This window comes from Pinus tabuliformis, chromosome 8, assembly GCF_031772625.1.
Source record: "Pinus tabuliformis cultivar Carrire ecotype Pingquan chromosome 8, CPIR1, whole genome shotgun sequence".
Taxonomy (NCBI): Eukaryota; Viridiplantae; Streptophyta; class Pinopsida; order Pinales; family Pinaceae; genus Pinus; species Pinus tabuliformis.
Genome location: NC_142294.1, coordinates 1,181,543,716 through 1,181,561,497, shown reverse-complemented (window position 1 = coordinate 1,181,561,497; position 17,782 = coordinate 1,181,543,716). Strand labels below are relative to the sequence as shown.

General features: G+C 35.2%; 1 protein-coding gene across 1 annotated transcript; it reads left to right on the top strand.

Moving 5' to 3' along the window:
• Nucleotides 1–6,915: 6,915 nt before the first annotated feature.
• Nucleotides 6,916–13,708, top strand: LOC149239553 (2-hydroxyisoflavanone dehydratase-like). Its single transcript, XM_089369894.1, has 2 exons — nucleotides 6,916–7,179; nucleotides 12,462–13,708. Exons 1-2 carry the CDS (start codon nucleotides 6,916–6,918, stop codon nucleotides 13,635–13,637), a joined length of 1,440 nt encoding a protein of 479 aa, XP_089226020.1. The 3' UTR covers nucleotides 13,638–13,708.
• Nucleotides 13,709–17,782: the final 4,074 nt, after the last annotated feature.

Sequence of the window (17,782 nt, the reverse complement as noted above, 5' to 3'; positions counted from 1 at the left end):
TGGGTTTCCAGTGATACTTGATCCATGTCTATAAAGCCTTTTTAGTGGGCCATAACCCCATGAATTTTCATATTATGGCGTAAGTCTCCATATGTTCCTTGTGCTCCTGCAGTGCCGGATTATTTAATACTACTCTCGGAGTGATTTTCGTTTTGGGTCTGCAAGGTCCCTTTTGTTTTTTATCCCCTGTTCCCTGGTTTTTGTCTTCTTCCTCCTTATCCTTTGTGCTGCTATTTTCCTTGGACTTGGCCCCATCTATCTCCTTTTCATTATTTCTACTTTCTTCCTCCCCTAAACCTCTGACATTACCCAGATGTGACTTGCCTCTGCTGACTACTGCATCTTTGTAGGAGGGAGTGGAGCTCCCTCCTCTATGGCCCTCCATTAGGGTCAGACTCTGAGACTCTTAGAAACTCTGTGTGATTTCCCCAACTCAACTCGAATACAAGTTATCTACAATATTTGGTATCTCACTAAGATTGTAATCTTCCTTTTTATTGAAAATTTCCAGAAGTCGATGCTTCTATCTTGCATAATTTAATTCGTGAGCTCTATTATACTCTTGATTGTCGCCGTGGCTGTTCAAAATTAAATTGTATATTTTTGCATCAACTAAGGTTTTAATGCATGTAAAGGTTTATGGTATAGAATCGTGAATAGTTTAGTATCTGTTGATCTTTAAGTATACCTGTTTATTTTATCTATCACTGCTTGAAGTTCTTTCGGTTAATAGATGACTTTAAATGCTTTTCCTGAATTAGATAAGATACAATATAGGGAATTTTACCCTATCTAATATTGTAATAGTCATGTTTACAGGAAATGCTTATCTTTTCCAAATTTGCTTATCCTTCTAATTTCTTTGCTAAATCTCCTGATATTCTTAATATAGTTTCTTTCTGTGAATGTAATAAGGGTTTTTCCCTCAGTTTCTTATTATTCTCTTAAATAATTATTTCAAAATAAAATACGAAAATTTCTAATGACATACTTCAAGAAATAGGAAACATTGCCTATAATTCTTACACAGTAATTTACAAATATATCTCTAAAAATTTAGCCAATCCCTAGCTAATGTTCTTAGATTCAGTGAATAACTTATGCAAGAAATTCTTTACTTATCTGTTTATGCCGTCGAGGACTGAGTTTGGTATAATATTTTCACTTTAATTTTCCTCCCTGCCGTGAGATTACCTACTCCGGTAAATCTTCCCCCGTGCTACTCCTAATTTTAGGAGTTCTCTCTCTCCTCAGAGACTTTAATGTTTACCAACTATCTAGCCTTAACCAGACATAACCATTATAGATTGCCTGACCTTTCAGCACAGTCCCCCTTTTCTCCTTCTGATCTTAGATCCCTATCCTCTTGATCATTTTAGTAAAAATACTCTAGGATTTAGTTTTGGAACAATAATTATCTCCATAACTAATTACCTAGTAAAACAATACTTACCCATAACTGCAAAATTTATTCTTCCATAACTAAATTCCAAAATAGTTTATAATTCAAACAAATAGTAACAGTGTGTTTGGTTGTAGTAAATAAAATAAATATTTACATTAATGGGGGATATTACATTCCCCCCCCTTAAAATGGAACATCGTCCCGATGTTCTCTTCCTGCAAATAGACCTGGAAAGTTTTCTCTCATGACCTATTCATCTTCCCAGGTGGCCTCTTCCGGCCCATAGTGCTGCCACTGCACTTCGTTTCCGTAGCATTACTTCTCTCTGATCTAGTATAACCAGAGGTTTGACCAAGAACTCGCCTTCGAGTTCAACCTGAACATAGCAACAAAAAGTGTTAAGTCATTAACTAGTTATTTAACACATTTGTAAAGAATATCTATATATATACCTTACCTATATATCTTGCCATTGGATTATGTGGTTAGCGTCATACACATATTTCTTAAGTAGAGAAACATGAAAGACATTGTGCACACGAATATGACTAGGTAAGGCAAGTTGATAAGCCACTGGTCCGATTCGAGCCAGGATTTGAAACGGTCCGCAATATCGGGGTGCTAGTTTAGCACACTCGGCCCATTGTAAGGTGCTTTTCTTGGCTCGCACTCGAATGTAGACATGATATCCTACTTGGAATTCTCGGAAACTCCTCTTCCGATCGGAAAAGTTCTTATGTCAGTCCTAAGCAGCCTTTAAATTAATCCATACCTTTTTCACCATTTCCTCCATTTCTTCCAACATGTCTGGCCCTAGTAACAGCTTGTCCTCTGGTCCACTCCAACTTAAAGGTGTCCTGCACTTGCGTCCATATAAAACCTCAAAGGGACTCATCTGAAGGGATGCATGGTACCTGTTGTTATATGGAAACTCAAACAAGTGTAAATAATATTCCCATTTTGTGGACTGTTGCATTACATACGTTCGCAACATGTCTTCAACAACTTGATTCACTCTTTCAGTATGCCTATCCATTTGTGGATGGTAAGCTGTACTGAAGTGCAGTTGTGTGCCCAATCCTTCAAAGAGGGCTTTCCAGAAGGCTGATGTAAATTTTACATCTCGGTCAGAAATAATCATCTTAGGGATTCTGTGCAATTTAAAAATGTTCTGCATAAAAATATTAGCAATTTGGACTACTCTATAAGTTGATTGAACAGGTATGAAATGAGCATATTTGCTCAATTTGTCCACCACCACCATGATGGAGTCATTTTGCTTCCTCGATTTAGGCAACCTTGTAATAAAGTCAATAGATATGGTTTCCCATTTCCATTCTGGGATAGGTAGAGGGTGAAGTAACCCTGCTGGATGTTGGTGCTCAGCTTTCACTTGTTGGCATTCCAAGCATTTGGCTAAATATTCTGCCACTTCCTTCTTCATACTAGGCCAGAAAAATTCCTTCCGCAAGGCAGAAATGATTTTCTGATACCCGGGATGGCCTGCATAAGGGATCTTATGGTATTCATCAAGAATGAGATTTTTAAGATGTTGTTGGTTAGGCACATATATCATTTTCCTAAAAATCAACAAATTTTTTGCATTTATTTCATAACCCAATTGTTGTTCATGGTTGTTAGGAATTTTTGCTTGCTGCTATAAATGTTTATATGTTGAATCCTGCATGGCTTATTCTTGAATATGCTCAAAAATAGTAGTTCGTGATTCACTAAATCAAATTTCATATAAACAATTTACCTTCCGGCTTAAAGCATCCGCCACCCAATTTTTCTTTCCTTTCAAATGTTTAATTTCAAAATCGAATTCACTCAGGAAATCTGCCCAACGAGATTGCCTGACATTTAAAATTAGCTGTTTGAAATAATTAATCACACTATGGTGGTCAGTCATCAACAAAAATTTCTTACCTAATAGGTAATGCCGCCACATTTTTAAGGCATGAATGACCATAGTTAGCTCCAAGTCGTATGCTGAGTACTTTTGTTCATACTTCTTAACCTTCCTAGATTCGTAGGCAACCACTCTGCCCTCTTGCATTAATACCCCACCCACTGCTTCCTTACTGGCATCTGTACAAAACTCATATTCTTTGTTGGGATCAACAATACTCAGAATAGGTTCTATGGTAAGAAGTTGCTTGTGCTGATCAAAGCTCCTTTGACAGTCGGGAGTCCATTTGCAAACTTTTCTTTTCTTTTGTAGAGAAGTGATAGGATATGCCACGCGGGAAGAACTCTCCACAAATCTCCAACAGTAACCTGCTAAGCCCATAAGTGATTTTATGTCGACTATATCCTTTGATATTGGCCATTCCATAATGGTTCTTATCTTTTTCGGATCTATGACAATTCCGTCCTTGGTGATGACATGTCCCAAGTATTGGATTTGCTCCTTAAAGAAATCACATTTACTATACTTGGCGTACAGTTGGTGTTCTCATAGGACTTGCAGAACAATACGGAGATGTTCCTTATGTTCTTCCACATTCTGAGAATAGATTAGTATGTCATCAATAAAGATTAATACAAATTTATCTAAGAACTAATGAAATATGTTGTTCATGAGACACATGAAAGTTGCTGGGGCGTTAGTTAGTCCAAATGGTAAGACCACGAACTCATAATGTCCATAACGTGTCCTGAAAGCAGTTTTTGCAATATCTCCCTCTTTTATTCTAATCTAATGATACCTAGAGCAGAGATCAATCTTTGATAATACGGTTGCACCTTTCACATGGTCAAAGAGCTCATCTATCTGGGGAAGGGGGTATTTGTTTGTAATGGTCAGATTGTTTAGCTGGCAGTAATCCATGCACATTTGCAAGGTTCCGCCCTTATTTTTAACAAATAAGACCGGAGCTCCCCAAGGAGACACACTGGGATGGATATTCTTCTTATCAAGAAACTCTTTGAGTTGCATCTTTAATTCTGTTAGCTCGGGTATACTCATTCGGTATGGTGCTCGGGAAATTGGAGCAGCTCCCAAAATCAGCTGAATAGTAAAATCTGTCTCTTTTAGGGGGTAGGCCCGATATTTCTTCAAGAAACACATCTAGAAAAATTTGTATCACAGGTATGTTCTCTAGTGATACAGGCTTATCTTTAGAGTCAGCATACCCTACTTGTATAGCATAAACTTGAAAACATTTTATGATGCATTTGGCTAATTGGGAGGCTATTATTGGCCTTAATTGTAGAGGTTTATGAACACCTTGAATTTCCTGTCTCTCTCCTACTTCATCTTGGTAGCTAATAGCTTTTGTTTTACAATTTATTAAGGACCAGTGCTTTTCTAACCAGTCCATACCTATCAGAATATCGTATGACCCTAGGGGTAACACATTTAAATCAGCTATGATAGGTTGACCATCTAATTTCAAGGGGCAATTGTTTACTTTAGACAAAACTCTTCTTTTTTCCCTTGTGTCTAGTTGTACTAACCATGGGTTTTTAAATTTAACAACTTGTAATTTACATCATTCCACTACCCTAGGACTAATGTAGCTTAATGTAGCCTTGAGATCTATTAAAATAGAGAAGGTCTAGTAAAAAATAGTACCTTCAAATTCAACCATAGTTGGTTGAAACTCTGCCTGATGATCTTCAAGAGCTATGTTGATCTTAGGGATGCTTCTTGCCACTTCTCCCATAGTGGATGCCTCCTGAATTTGTGAGATCTGATCTGCTCCCTTGCGTTGAGGGCAATTTTTGACATAATGCGGGCCTCCGCATCCCCAACACTATACAGGTGGTCTATTAATTAATTCTGTTTCATTTATGTCAATTTGTTCATTTGTCCTAGCTTCACCTGGTACCTTAAATCTGGGCTTATTCACATTCTGATTACCTTGACCTTTATATACTCCCTTGTTGTTGGTGCTCTTATTTCGCTTATGGCTGGGAATGAATTTATTTCCCTTCTTGTCTGCCCACCTTTTACTCGTATCTCCCTTTGGTTTATTTTGTTGATAACAAATTCATGCTTTCCAAATGACTTCATCCATGGTTTTTGGATTATCAAATTCTAGTTGTTCTTTCATGAACAACAAAAGACTACTAACAAACCGTTGTAACTTAGATTTTTATTCACGAATATAAGGAACGTATCGTAATAATGATGTAAATTTTATTATAAATTCATCCATGGTCATTTGGCCCAGGCGGAGGTCATGGAACTCTTTTTCTTTTTCATCATAAAACCTCTCGGTCAAATATTTCTCTTTAAAGAATTTCTAGAATTTCTCCCAAGTTATGTTTTGTTCATTGATCCCATGGACTGTTTTTACTTCCTCCCACCACAATGTAGCTTTCCCTTGAAGCTGGAAAATGGTCAGATGGGCCTTCAAATTGTAGTCATACTCGTATAGCTGGAAATACTTGTTCATATTAATTAACCATGCTTCCGCAACCTCTTCTTGCATCCCATCAAAGAGAGGAGGCTTGATTTTATGAAACTCCCCTTGGAGTTCAATCTTCTGTTTCTTTTGCGTCTTGTGATCAGACACATTTCCTGATTCTTCCTCTTGGTTTTCTTCTCCTCCTTCTGTTTCCATATTTTCAGTTCGGAACTCTTGTCCCCTAGTCATGTGGTCGTGCTCTGGACTGGGGGCTAGTGGCCGATGATTCTGTCTATCCAACAAGATTTTTAGAATCTTTTCTTGTTCCTGCATCAATCTTTCATTGTCTACCCGGAGTCGGGCCATCTCACCTTTCAGTTCTTGGACAGTTGTCCAGAGGTCTACGTTGGGATTTTGCATATCATCGCCCAGCTGCACCCAAACCTCAGGATTGCCTTCCTGAAATGATGTTGGCCCTGTTCCCAATATGGAAACATGTGGTAGATTTCCAAGTCACCTCGTGCTGACTATCTGTTGTCTCCTACGTGCACATCACAATTTTGTTATTCCTTTTTCTAGAGGCCTCAATTTTGGAACCTGAGCGCTTTGATACCATATGTAACACATCCATCTATTAAAATTATATATATATATATATATATATATATATATATATATATATATATATATATATATATATATATATATATATATATATATATATATATATATATATATATATAAACTTAAACCACCCCAAAATTACATTTATATGTTAGACGAGGCATAATCAATTATTAACTATCATGTATGACTTATATACAACCTTGCTAAATGCCATTACCAAATTTATTAAAATACAATGGTTTGGACTTTAGATGCTATGTATTATTTGTATGAAGATGATCGCGGTAGGATTTGGTTGTACACGGCATTGACTTTAAAATCTTTACATCCATGTGTATTAAACAAACAGGTACACTATTAGCCTATGCACTAATTGTTTACAGGCCATAGCCTCGAATCCTGCTCAGGAAACACATGTGTATTTAGTGCTTTGGCTGTACAGGTCTTGGTGGCTTCCTGAAGGTGATCCATCTATCCTTATCCAACCTAACCCTAGGGATCAGGCTCCTCCATCAATGATTCACCATGGCCCACTGGATCAAACGGTCCTTAGGTTATCGATCCTTCATTTCTCAGCAGTGTGGTTTCCATCTGCCATTGTTTCACTCTGGAATTCTCGAGGGTTTATGGCTCTACTCTGTTGCGATGTTTGTCTTCGACTGCAATCCGGGTTCACTGGTGTATTCGCACTGCGTTCTGGCATCTTGGAATACCCTGGCGAACCTGAAACCACTTCAACGCTTTGGAACTATTTCTGCAGAGGCAGGTTCTATAATATTCCCTCCAAAGGTAAGCTTTCAGGTCCTCTTTTTTGCATAGTTGACTTTGTTTATCAGGGTTTAGCATGTTTATTACAGTTTCTATTCTCTTTTGCATGTTCTAATACAAACTCTCTACATGGTGTAAGGTCTGGTTGTTGAGACGAAAGATTCAGCTTGGCATTGTGGCAAACCCTCCTTTTGACTTCATCATCCGCAACCAGTTCCAAGTATTACGATTCTCTGCAATTATTTCTAGGGTAGGGTTTTTATGGTAGGCCACCAAGTCTAAAAGAGAGTGATGAAAGTTTTAGATGGATCTTTCGAGACCACTAGAGTCGTGGCTCCTCTGATAGTTTGTTTTGTGTTTCTTTCTAGAAGTTTTTCTTCAGTCCCCTTTAAAAAAAAGAGGCCTATGACTTCAACTGAATGTTGAAGGTTTTTAGCAAGGAGTTTCAGGCCGCCATTCCTGATATTACATTGACAGTTGGAACATTTAAAATGTATGATTGGAGTTTTAATGAGATGAGGGTTTCATAGTTTAATTGTTGAGTTTCATTCAAACGCAGAGTTTGGAATATGAGGGTTATCCTTCCTCAATTTCTTTAGAATTTTTGGTTTACACTTCGTTCAATACAAAGTTATGATGCGGCTTAGAAATGTATAATTTGTTTTGCATTGAAATAGTCCTAGCTCGGTAAAATCTCAGTTTATTTTGACTTAAAAGAAATTCTTTAGTGGTTTCTTTAGAAGCTCAATATGCTATGATATTTGTTATCTGTCTAAGATTGTAATCTTCTTTTTTATTGAAAATTTCCAGAAGTTGATGCTTCTATCTTGCATAATTGAATTCGTGAACTATTTTATACTCTTGATTGTCGCAATGGCTGTTCAAAATTAAATTGTATATTTGTGCATCAACTAGGGTTTTAATGCATGTAAATATTTATGGTATAGAATCGTGAACTGTTTAGTATCCCTTGATATTTAAGTATACCTGTTTATTTTATCTATCATTGTTTGAAGCTCTTTCGATTAATAGATGACTTTAAATGCTTTTCCTGAATTAGATAAGGTACAATATAGGGAATTTTACCCTATATGATATTGTAATAGTCCCGTTTACAACAAATGCTTAACTTTTCCAAATTTGCTTATCCTTCTAATTTCTTTGCCAAATCTCTCGATATACTTAATATAGTTTCTTTTTGTGAATGTAATAAGGGTTTTTCCCTCAGTTTCCTATTATTCTCTTGAAGAATTATTTCAAAATAAAATATGAAAAACTCTAATGACATACTTCAAGAAATAGGAAACATTGCCTATAATTCTTACACAGTAATTTACAAATATATCTCTAAAAATTTAGCCATTCCCTAGGTAATGTTCTTAGATTCAGTGAATAAATTATATAAGCAATTATTTACTTATCTGTTTATGCTGTCCAAGACTGAGTCTATATAAGATTTGCACTTTAATTTTCTTCCCTGTCGTGAGATTACCTACTCTGGTAAATCCCCCCATGCTACTCTAATTTCAGGAGTTCTCTCTCTCCTCAGAGACTTTAATGTTTACCAGCTATCTGGTCTTAACTAGACATAGCCATTATAGACTGCCTGACCTTTCAGCATAGTCCCCCTTTTCTCCTTTTGATCTTAGATCCCTATCCTCTTGATCATTTTAGTAAAAATACTCTAGGATTTGGTTTTGGAACAGATAACTATCTCCATAACTAATTACCTAGTAAAACAGTATTTACCCATAACTGCAAAATTTATTCTTCCATAACTAAATTCCAAAATAGTTTATAATTCAAACAAATAGTAATAGTCTGTTTGGTTGTAGTAAATAAAATAAATATTTACATTAATGAGGGATATTACACCAACTCAAGAATACCTCAGGGCAATGACCTGCCTCACCCTCACAACATCCTGTGTTGGCTTCTGAATCCAATTCCTTTCTTCCTGATGCCTCCAACTTCCTCTCTCGGTTGCCTTCCTTGGCTCTCATCTTTTGAGATCATCTTTTATCTCAAAGGATAGAAGGGTAAGCGATTTGTAACTATATGGTAAAGGAGTTTCCATTTAAAGTGCCTCTCTCGGTTGCCTTGGCTCTCATCTTTTGAGATCATGTTTTATCTCAAAGGATAGAAAGGTAACTGATTTGTAACTGTCTGGTAAAAGAGTTTCTATTTAAAGTTCCCCCGATGAATTCCAAAATTATCCCTAGTTATTTATCTGTCTTTAGGATAACACAACAATACACTTTAATTAATCAAAACACAACACTTTAATTAATCTAAATTCCTGTTACGCTTCCACTAGGCCAAGTCCATAGGCCATGCCCATCAGTTCTTAAGTCTTAAGTAATAAAAGTAAATGCAAGTAGTTCACAATATTTACAATCATTGGAGGAGCTTTACATCAGGTGTGTTACATCATCTAACTCCAAACGTAAATAAATTATATCTAACTTCCATTATACCATAATAATTTAAATAATAAAAAATAGTTTTCCTCTTGCTTGGCCCTCAACTAAACTATTTTTAATCAAAATATGTCTTCTTGCTTCATGGTCAATTAAACTATATATACATGCATTCCATGTTTATAACCAAATGTTTTGTGTTATCACTATAGGTTCAAATAAATTATTATAATCTCATTAAATTAAGTTGTGATTTAATTATCTTAATGAAGGCTTTTGTACCAATACATTCACCATTATGAAACAAAATTACATGTCTTCTATATACCTCTATCTAGTATGGTGCTATATCATAAATACCAACAAAAACAGTATGTCCCAGCTATGTTATCAAAATGTACATCTCAAAATACTATCAGAACATATATGCATCTAATAGCAAATCAACAAATACAAAAAAATTTAACTTTCAGAGATATTTAAAGATCTACCTTCTAAATCATCACATAAATCATTTAAATTATTTAAACTTTTCTAATAACTAATATGGTTCATCCTTGATATATATATATATATATATATATATATATAAATAAATATAATTTTGTTATTTAAAAATTTAATGATATTTTTATTAAATTGTAATTTTTAATTATATAAATATACTTGTGAATATATAAATAAATTTGAAATTTAAAATAATCAAAATACCTATTACATTATTTAAATTTACAATTTTCAAAAAAACCTATAAAATTACAAAAAAAAATCTTTACATATAAAAACAAACAACTAAATTAAACAAATAAATTATACTACACGTACAATTATATATTATAATTTATATAAATATAATTAATATAAATTATATCTATCTTCCACCCACTACAATAATTATATAATAATAAAATCAAAGAAATTGAAAAATTAAATGAGACAAAACCTACAACAATTATATTATAATTTATGAATAATGTAATTAATATAAATTATATCTATCTTCCACCCACTGAAAAATAATATAATTAGTAGAATATATCTCAAACACATTACTGCACCCACTATAATAATAAATTATATTTCAATCACATTACTGAGTAGAATACTTCACCGTGATGTATTGGTTATTGACGCGTGTCCATAAAATATCGGTCAATTTTTAATATCCCGGTTATCACGGATTCTAGAAGATCTATAACAATAGTAACCGGGACATTCAAGATATTCAGAGTCCATAATAACCATGGGTTTTAAATTAACTTGGGTCAAGTAATGTGGACATGGGTTTTAAATTATTACAGCGACGTGTATGATTGAGACATATTGTACTTATCTAATTAAAAGATTAGATAGATGCTTTGTTCAAGTCATACCTGGAACGACGGAAATTAAAAAGATTCTCGAGCGCAGGGGACCTGGAACGACGGAAATTAAAAAGATTCTCGAGCGCAGGGACCTTGAAGGATGGAATTTAAAAAGTTTCCGAGAGGGCAGTGGCACCTTACACGAGACGCGATAGGAAAGAAGTTGTTAGAGAAACTTTGGGGTTCCAAAGACTTTTACCAAAACAATATAATTTACCACGCATAGGAACAAAGTCTTAGCAATCAAACTACACCTCACTGTCACTATACATAGATTATGATGGGAGATATTTTCCAAAACAATATAATTAAAAAGATGGGAAATATTTTCCAAAACAATATAATTAAAAGATGGCTACAGTCAATTTGTAAAAATATATATATATATATATATATATATATATATATTGGGTAATATTTACTGTTAAATTAATTAATAATTTGGTGTAATTATATATGGTTATTATTTACGTAATTTCAAAAGTTTTACAAATTACACTAAGTTATGCTTAAAAAGTTTTTAATTTTGATTTTGGTTTATAATTTGATGGGTTAGATTTAAGGAGGACCTTATAAATAATAACATAGATTTGAAGCCATTTTTAAATAAAAATTTGAGAGAACATTTTAAGAAATAATAATATATAAGCATGAATTTTGAAGAAATTTATAATCTTCTCATAGCCTAACACCTAAAAGGCACAAACATAGTTGTTTTTATATTTAAGTGTGAATTTATTAGCATCATAGCCTTAGTAATCACACATTTGAGATTCTCATATCCAACTACAAAATATATTTGTTCTCTAATCAAACTAATAAATAGACTCATTTTATCTATCACCAATGTGCCAACACTAAATAAACTACATAAAATTCTCAAAATCAAACAAAAAACTATTGTTTCACCTAAACAAAGAAAAAGCCTCAATGAGTGTTTTATATAAAATTACAATGGCTATTGGGTGTAGACATGTCTAAGTCTCAATCTTTAAACTTTAGGCTTCAATGTTTTTGTGTTATGCTTAAGTATATACATTGTAGGATCACATGGTATGACTAAAGACAAAGATAAACCTTTTCTATAAGTCCAAAAATACACTATAAATGAATCTATGTTTATCTTAAATCTTAGTAATATGGGTGTTATCTTCAAATCTCATCTCAAAATCTTAATAATGTGGGTGTTGAATACTGCAATATTTATTTTGGAGTCTCAATAATTAAAATCACTAATTCTTTTTATTTGTTTATATCAATTAGGTTTTTTTTTCAAATGTATATGAGTAAAATTTTAAGCCATTCATTAAATCGATGGTTTGAAAACTTAATAACCGTCCTACAAATTTTAAGATAAACTTTCCATAATTTATGGTGATACCACAGCTCATTGGACAGTGACCGGTGGACCGTATGGAAACTAGCGTTTTTTAGTCAAAAGTTTGCACCAAATTACGTAAGGGGCCCGGTAAGCATTTCATGAAAGTAAGGTCGGTCCAAAACATTTCCTGGTTTATGATACGATATTAATGGAACATTAAGGTTCGTTATTAAACTCAGTGTATGTCTGGGAATTATCAGGGTATCTGGTTTAAAGCAGCTGGGGTTTGTAAATATATTCTTATCTGCGTTCCTCCCTCTCGGCTTAGCTATTGATAGCAGCACTACCAACGCCATACCTATGGAGGAATCATCTTCTTCTTTATCTATCGTAGCTGAGTTTCCCGGTATGCTGAGGATCTACAAAGACGGGACGGTTGAACGCTTGCTCGATGAGGGCACAGTTCCCCCTTCTTCGCAGCTCGGGAATGAATCCAAGGGAGGAGTGGCATCGAAGGACGTGGTCATCGATCCTGAAACAGGCGTCTTTGTTCGGCTCTTCCTTCCTCCGTTGGAAGTGACTGATGGAAAACAGAAAGTTCCGGTACTTGTGTACATTCACGGAGGGGCTTTCTGTATCGGATCGGCTGTCTCGCCGTTTTATCACAACTATGTCAGTGAAGTGGCTAAAGAGGCGAAGGTGATATGCCTATCGGTGGAGTACAGGAAAGCGCCCGAGCATCGCCTCCCTGCTGCTTATCACGATTGTTTTGGCGTTCTTGAATGGCTTGACCATCAAGCAGTGGCGCTGGATGGGGTGTCTGTGGATCCGTGGCTCGCTTCACGCGCAGATTTTAGGAAGGTGTTCGTGGCAGGTGACAGTGCCGGGGGCAACATCGTGCATCAGTTGGGAATCCTTGCGAGTGGAAGGAAATGGGATGGCCTGTCTTTCCAAGGGGCCATTCTGGTTCACCCCGCCTTTTATGGGGAAGAGCTAGTTGGCCGCGAAGTTGGGCAACAGGCGGAGGCGGAGGGTTCTAAGGAGTTGCGGGATGCACTATGCAGCATCGTCCTCCCCCCAGGGGAGGATAAAGACCACCCTTTTAGCAACCCAGTTGGACCCCGTTCTCCTGATCTGTCGACTCTGGTGTATGAACGAATGGTTGTATTCGTGGCAGACAAGGATCTGCTGAGAGATCGTGATATTCTGTACTACGAAGGTTTAAAGAAGGCAGGCAAAGACGCTGATCTGGTTATGACGGAAGGCGAAGGCCACGTGTTCCATCTCATCAACCCCAAATCTGAGAATGCGCATCTCATGTTGAAACGCATTTCGGACTTCATGCATTCCTTTTCCTCCCCCTCCCTCCTCTGATGCCTGTAAGAACCCTAACCAGAGTCTTTCTTTGTCAATTTGAAGGCGAATATCTGTGATTGTTTAGCATATACAGTTTCGTTGCGGAAACAGAAAGGCTACAGGGTAATAACTGCACTATCGAGCCAACATTGAAGAAACTGGACAGTCTTAAAAACATAAGAGGCTACAGGGTAATAGATTTAGCCAGTCTCATTACGCAGATATTGAAATCGATTGTTTCTGTCTCTGATGACTTTCTTTACTAATTTGTTCTGTTTCTGATGACTTTCTTTACTAATAGGGTAATAGATTTAGCCAGTGTCATAATTTGTTGTCTTTTACCCGGAGCAACAATAATTTATTTGTAATTTGTTATTCTTACAAGTTGAAAGATCAATGTTAATTGATTTGTTGAGAGAACTTACACAAAATAAAAAAATATATATACATTCATATATTTAATTTTATAATGATTTATAAAATAAATAAAAAAAACTGAAAAGAGAATTGACCGAAAAAAAAGTAAAAAGCCTAAGAACCGCACATACATTATTAATCAGTGAAATGTTAAAAATAATTAAAAATAATAAATTTCAGATATATTGATTAGCCGAGAGATATTAAAAACCATTAAAAAAGATAATACATTCACATTATAATCAATTAATTATCGCCATTTAACTTTACAAAATTCTTCTTATAAACTGGTAGGGTGGAAAAGGTACAAATACAAGAGCTGAAGTTCTCGCTATGTGGTGTTATTGTATAATGCCAGAAAACAGAATTTGGAACAGATAGCCATTTATGGAGAAGCAAGGGTAATCAGAATGGTCTTTGTTCCCCTAATCTGGTAAATTGGATGCTTCGCATTGAGAATTTGAAGAAATCCATTGATAACATTTCCCTTATTGCAGCAGAGCCTAGAATATTCCATCACAGCTTCCTCCACAATGGCGGAGATCTATTCCAATGTGCTCATGTTTTTCCAGCTACTGGTGGGGAAGTAATTTTCAGAAGGTTAGTTTTGTTATATTTTTTTTTGATAGTATATATGGAACTCATTTTGATGTTTTAGGGAAGAGAGGATATACTTTTCAGCGAATTAGGGACAACAAAAATGGTAGCATATGTTGAAGGATATAATATTTTAGTTTCAGTATAAGGCATATGATAGTGGTATTGGTAGAATATCTACTGGTTTTTTTTTTAAATAGTAATATGAATATTAGTTTTTCGTTGAAAAAAATCAATTGATTAGTTGTGAGATGTTAAAAATAATTAATAAATTAATAAATTTTCGCATGCTTTTAATTTAATAATGATTTAAGAAATATGTGAAAAGAGACTTGAACTTATTAATGAGATTTTTTTTTGTTTTTATAATTTATATAAAAGTTTAATAGTCACAACATTATAATTTATTAATTATATTTTATTTATGATTTATTTTCAATTTTATATTAAAAAAATAATGGCCACACGCATATTTTCATTATAATTTATAATTTTTTAAGTTAAAATTTTTATTGCTAGGTCACACAATTACAAAATGTTTTTATTTGTTTCTAACTTGTCCTTTTAGAAATCAAACCAAAGAAATAATTATTGTTTATAAATAAATTTCCAAAAATAATATGAAAGTAGAAACATCAAACTAAATAGGATGAGTTGTTTTTGTAGTGGGAAAATTATCCAGGAATATGAAAACCAATACAAAAATATGACAATAATGGAGCAAAAAAAAAAAGATAATCATCCAAGATGTGGGAAAACCAACCAAATGAGAAAGTTCCACAATAGCCAAAGTTCTAAACATTGTAGAGATATAAAAGAATAAAATAAACTTGTGGGTCATGAAGATAATGAAGTGTCCAACTTAATGGAATGATCTGTCAACCACAACCATAGTAGAATCATGTGTCTGGTAAAAAATAGTACCTCAAATTCAACCATAGTTGGTTGAAACTCTGCCTGATGATCTTTAAGAGCTGCGTTGATCTTAGGGATGCTTCTTTCCACTTCTCCCATAGTGGATGCCTCCTGAATTTGTGAGATCTGATCTGTTCCCCTGCGTTGAGGGTAATTTTTGACATAATGCGGGCCTCCGCTTCCCCAACACTATACAGGTGGTCTATTAATTAATTTTGTTTCATTAATGTCGATTTGTTCATTTGTCCTAGCTTCACCTGGTACCTTAAATCTGGCTTATTCACATTCTGATTACCTTGACCTTTATATAGTCCCTTGTTGTTGGTGCTCTTATTTACCTTATGGCTAGGAATGAATTTATTTCCCTTCTTATCTGCCCACCTTTTACTCGTATCTCCCTTTGGTTTATTTTGCTGATAACAAATTCGTGCTTTCCAAATGACTTCATCCATGGTTTTTGGATTATCAAATTCCAGTCGTTCTTTCATGAACAACAGAAGACTGCTAACAAACCGTTGTAACTTAGATTTTTATTCATGAATATAAGGAGCGTATGGCAATAATGATGTAATTTTTATTATAAATTCATCCATGGTCATTTGGCCCAGGCGGAGGTCATGGAACTCTTTTTCTTTTTCATCATAAAACCTCTCTATCAAACATTTCTCTTTAAAGAATTTCTAGAATTTCTCCCAAGTTATGTTTTGTTCATTGATCCCATGGACTGTTTTTACTTCCTCCCACCATAATGTAGCTTTCCCTTGAAGCTGGAAAATGGCTAGATGGGCCTTCAAATTGTAGTCATACTCGTATAGATGGAAATACTTGTTCATATTAATTAACCATGCTTTCGCAGCCTCTTCTTGCTTCCCATCAAAGAGAGGAGCCTTGATTTTATGAAACTCCCCTTAGAGTTCAATCTTCAGTTTCTTCTGCGTCTTGTGATCAGACACGTTTCCTGATTCTTCCTCTTGGTTTTCTTCTCCTCCTTCTGTTTTCATATTTTCAGTTCGGAACTCTTGTCCCCCATTCACGTGGTCGTGCTCCGGTCTGGGGGCTAGTGGCCGATGATTCCGTCTATCCGACAAGCTTTTTATAATCTTTTCTTGTTCATGCATCAATCTTTCGTTGTCTTCCCGGAGTCAGGCCATCTCACCTTTAAGTTCTTTGACAGTTGTCCAAAGGTCTACGTTGGGATTTTGTGTATCATCGCCTAGTTGCACCCAAACCTCATGATTGCCTTCCTGAAATGATGTTGGCCTTGTTCCCAATATGGAACCATGTGGTAGATTTCCAAGTCGCCTCATGCTGACTATCTGTTGTCTCCTATGTGCACATCACAATTTTGTTATTCCTTTTTCAGGAGGCCTCAATTTTGGAACCTGAGTGCTCTGATACCATATGTAACACATCAATATATCAAAATTAATTTTATATATTAAAAAAAAAAAAAAACTTAAACCACCCCAAAATTACATTTACATGTTAGACGAGGCATAATCAATTATTAACTATCATGTATGACTTATATACAACCTTGCTAAATGCCATTACCAAATTTATTAAAATACAATGGTTTGGACTTTAGATGCTATGTATTATTTGTATGATGATGATTGTGTCGGGATTTGGTTGTACGCGGCATTGACTTTAGAATCTTTACATCCACGTGTTTTAAACAAATGGGTACACTAATAGCCTATGCACTAATTGTTTACAAGCCATAGCCTCGAATCTCGCTCAATAAATGCATGTTTATTTAGTGCTCTGGCTATACGGGTCCTAGTGGCTGCCTAAAGGTGATCCATATATCCTTATCCAACCTAACCCTAGGGATCAGGCTCCTCCATCGATGATTCACCATGGCCCACTAGATCGAACGGTCCTTAGGTTATCGATCCTTCATTTCTCGGCAGTGTGGTTTCCATCTCCCATTGTTTCACTCCAAAATTCTCGAGGGTTTACGACTCTGCTCTGTCTTGTGATGTTTGTCTTCGCCTACAATCTGGGTTCGCTAGTGTATTCGCACTCCGTTCTAGCTTCTTGGGAATACCCTGGTGAACTCGAAACTGCTTCAATGCTTTGGAACTCGTTCTGCGGAGGTAGGTTCTACAATATTCCCTCCGAAGGTAAGCTTTCAGGTCCTCTTTTCTGCATAGTCAACTTTGTTTATCAGGGTTTAGCATGTTTATTACAGTTTCTATTCTCTTTTGCATGTTCTAATACAAATTCTC

What these genes read in the sequence shown, in the direction of transcription:
- LOC149239553 (XM_089369894.1), top strand. Translation starts at nt 6,916, where the DNA reads ATGGCCCACTGGATCAAACGGTCCTTAGGTTATCGATCCTTCATTTCT. An exon ending in CTATAATATTCCCTCCAAAG is followed by an intron (nt 7,180 to 12,461) that starts GTAAGCTTTCAG and finishes CCTGGTTTATGA; the next exon opens with TACGATATTAATGGAACATT.